Source organism: Fusarium subglutinans (assembly GCF_013396075.1).
Source record: "Fusarium subglutinans strain NRRL 66333 chromosome Unknown NRRL66333_c0000426, whole genome shotgun sequence".
NCBI classification, from domain to species: Eukaryota; Fungi; Ascomycota; class Sordariomycetes; order Hypocreales; family Nectriaceae; genus Fusarium; species Fusarium subglutinans.
This window is the reverse complement of record NW_023502489.1, coordinates 13719-16139: the sequence shown is the minus strand read 5'-3', so window position 1 is coordinate 16139 and position 2421 is coordinate 13719. Positions and strand designations below refer to the sequence as shown.

The 2421-nt window shown below is 35.2% G+C and overlaps 1 protein-coding gene across 1 annotated transcript; it reads right to left on the bottom strand.

The window, feature by feature from the left end:
• Positions 1 to 1212: 1212 nt before the first annotated feature.
• Positions 1213 to 1527, bottom strand: FSUBG_13916 (uncharacterized protein; the record flags this gene model as incomplete). Its single annotated transcript, XM_036678857.1, has 1 exon — positions 1213 to 1527. One exon carries the CDS (start codon positions 1525 to 1527, stop codon positions 1213 to 1215), a length of 315 nt encoding a protein of 104 aa, XP_036530624.1.
• Positions 1528 to 2421: the final 894 nt, after the last annotated feature.

Here is a 2421-nt window from a genome sequence, read left to right as displayed (position 1 = left end):
TTATAATTAGCTAGAACAGGGTTAAGACCTATTAACAGAGTAATAGGTCTTTATAACCTAAATTGCATCGGGTAGTAGCAATAGTATATATTAGGTATAGTTTATAGAGTTAAAATATGCAGTTATAGTAGTTAAATTAACAGTATAAATATTATATTATAGGAATTAAGGGCAATTGTAGCGTAAAGGAGGGGAGGGAAAAGAAAAGGAAAAAGGCAAATTAGGAAATAAAGGTTTTAGTGTTAAGGGAAAAACTGTAAATATTAGTAAACTAAAGCTAGCTATATAGGTTAGTAATAGATTAGATCAGGCCTTAAGGCAATGCAGTATAAAGAATACAGGTTCAGGAATAATATAGATAATTAACACTTGGTTTAAATATATATAAATAAGTACTATTACTTTTCTATAAAAATAATTAAGCTTAAAGTATATAAAATATATATAAGGTAAAATACCTAATAAAAGTAAGTTTATTAACTTAAAATAACTTTCTTAAAATAACTTTTATTATAATTATATAATAACTAATTAGCTAGTAGCCTAAGCTACCTTTTTACTTCTTAATATATTCTATACTATATAATATTATTAACTTACTTATAATTACCTATAAACCTATAGCTCTAGATTTGCTATAAAGATAGCTATAAAAGACTTTATAAGGATATTTAAAAAGGTAATATTAAAGATATTATCCTTATAAGCCTTATTTACTTTAGATATAATACTTATTTATATTTCTATAAAGATTAAAAATATAAAAAGTTAGTTCCTTAAAGGGTAAGAAATTTACTACTAAATAATAAGGTAATAGTAATTAATAAAGTAATATAAAATATAGCTTAGGTATATAATATAGTAAACTTATAAAAAAGGATTAACTTTATATATTTATAATAAGTTAAGCAGTAAGTAATAACTATAGGGAAAAAGTTAAACTAGTAGGTAGTGTTAGGCAGAAAAGCTTATTTATTAAAGATTTAGTTATATTTAGGGCTAGGTTTTTATTAAATAAAGCTTTATTAAGCTATAAAGGTTTTAAATATAAAGCTAACCATTGGCATCCTGGCAATTGAGTGGACCTCTCCATTCATTTATGCAGGTGAATCTTCGATGACTCTGCTTCAACGGACCGAGCAATGGAAAAGTGCCTCCGGTGTACTGTGTGTCTGGAGACAGTTTCTTCTCAGGACTTTCTGAATCGATGACTCACTGGAGGAAGTATTTTTCTGGGACAAACAGCTCGCCATGATACACCATATCTTGGCCATATTTCTGCATTTTCCATTTCCATGGACTGCCTTCTCCAAGAGGGTAGAACCTCTTTTGGTCAATGTCATTGATCCCAGCGTTAGAGCTTGTGAGCTTGAAGAAGAAAAACGAGATATCCTTCTCATAGTGCTTGTCAGTGAAGGGATTGTATTTGGATTTGAAGTCGGCAGGTTGCCAGAACTCGTTGCCAAGGTCAGCTTCAGTATTTTGAGATATATTTTCGAGTTCCATGGTGGTGGTGGCAGGTTCCATGGCGGTGGCAGATGAAAAGATGCGTTGTCTAAGTGAATTTATAGCTTGGAAGTGATATTTCTTTGTGTGATATTGCAATGTTACTGAGTACCCGTTCTCTGCTCTTCTATATATGTTGGCAAATAGGAGGGAGTAGTGTATTGTTATGGCAAGTCCCATTGTATCGGTACAATGTCTATCTTAACCTAGGCGTGTTACTTGCAGGTAAGCCGTGTGGCTAAGCTGATCCTGCAACCTAAACGTTGGAGGGCACCGGAAGGTGTGCTACCATCGTCAACTTTACCTGATAAGGCGGTTCAGCCATCCTCAATTGCACAGAACGTCTCGAGTGAGAGTCAAACTCCCTTCAGGAGGCATAGTTCCGCCTCGTGAATGTCTCCTTTTTTCGCCTCCAAGCTCGGAAAGTAGGAGTTCCGTCGCTTTGATGCACGTCTCAATCCATATCACACTGCCGCTAGATTTGTGTGACACCTAATCAATACGTGACGGAGCTACTGGCGCGAATCTTCACTGGAAAGTGAGGATATTCTTGAACAGACGCGTAATGATGATCAGAGGATTAATAGACCTTCAGGTCTAGATTGTTCAGCTTCCTTATTATGGACAAAGGGGGCGGTTTGGCGCTGCTGAAGCTGTGTATCTCGGATCAGAATGCCGAGAATAGAGAAATCTCCCACAGAAGGAGGGTCGGGAGATAGTTACAAGAGAAATTGGGTTACCTGAATGACCCTGTTCCTTAAAATCCTGAGAGATTGGATAGTTGTTTGTTCTACTTATAGAGAGAGATTGGAGTATAAGACACCTTCGTTTCCCTCTCAACCATCCCGCATCACTCATCTTCCAACCTCATCAATCTTCCTTCTACTATCTCTTCATCTTATACAAACCTGCAAA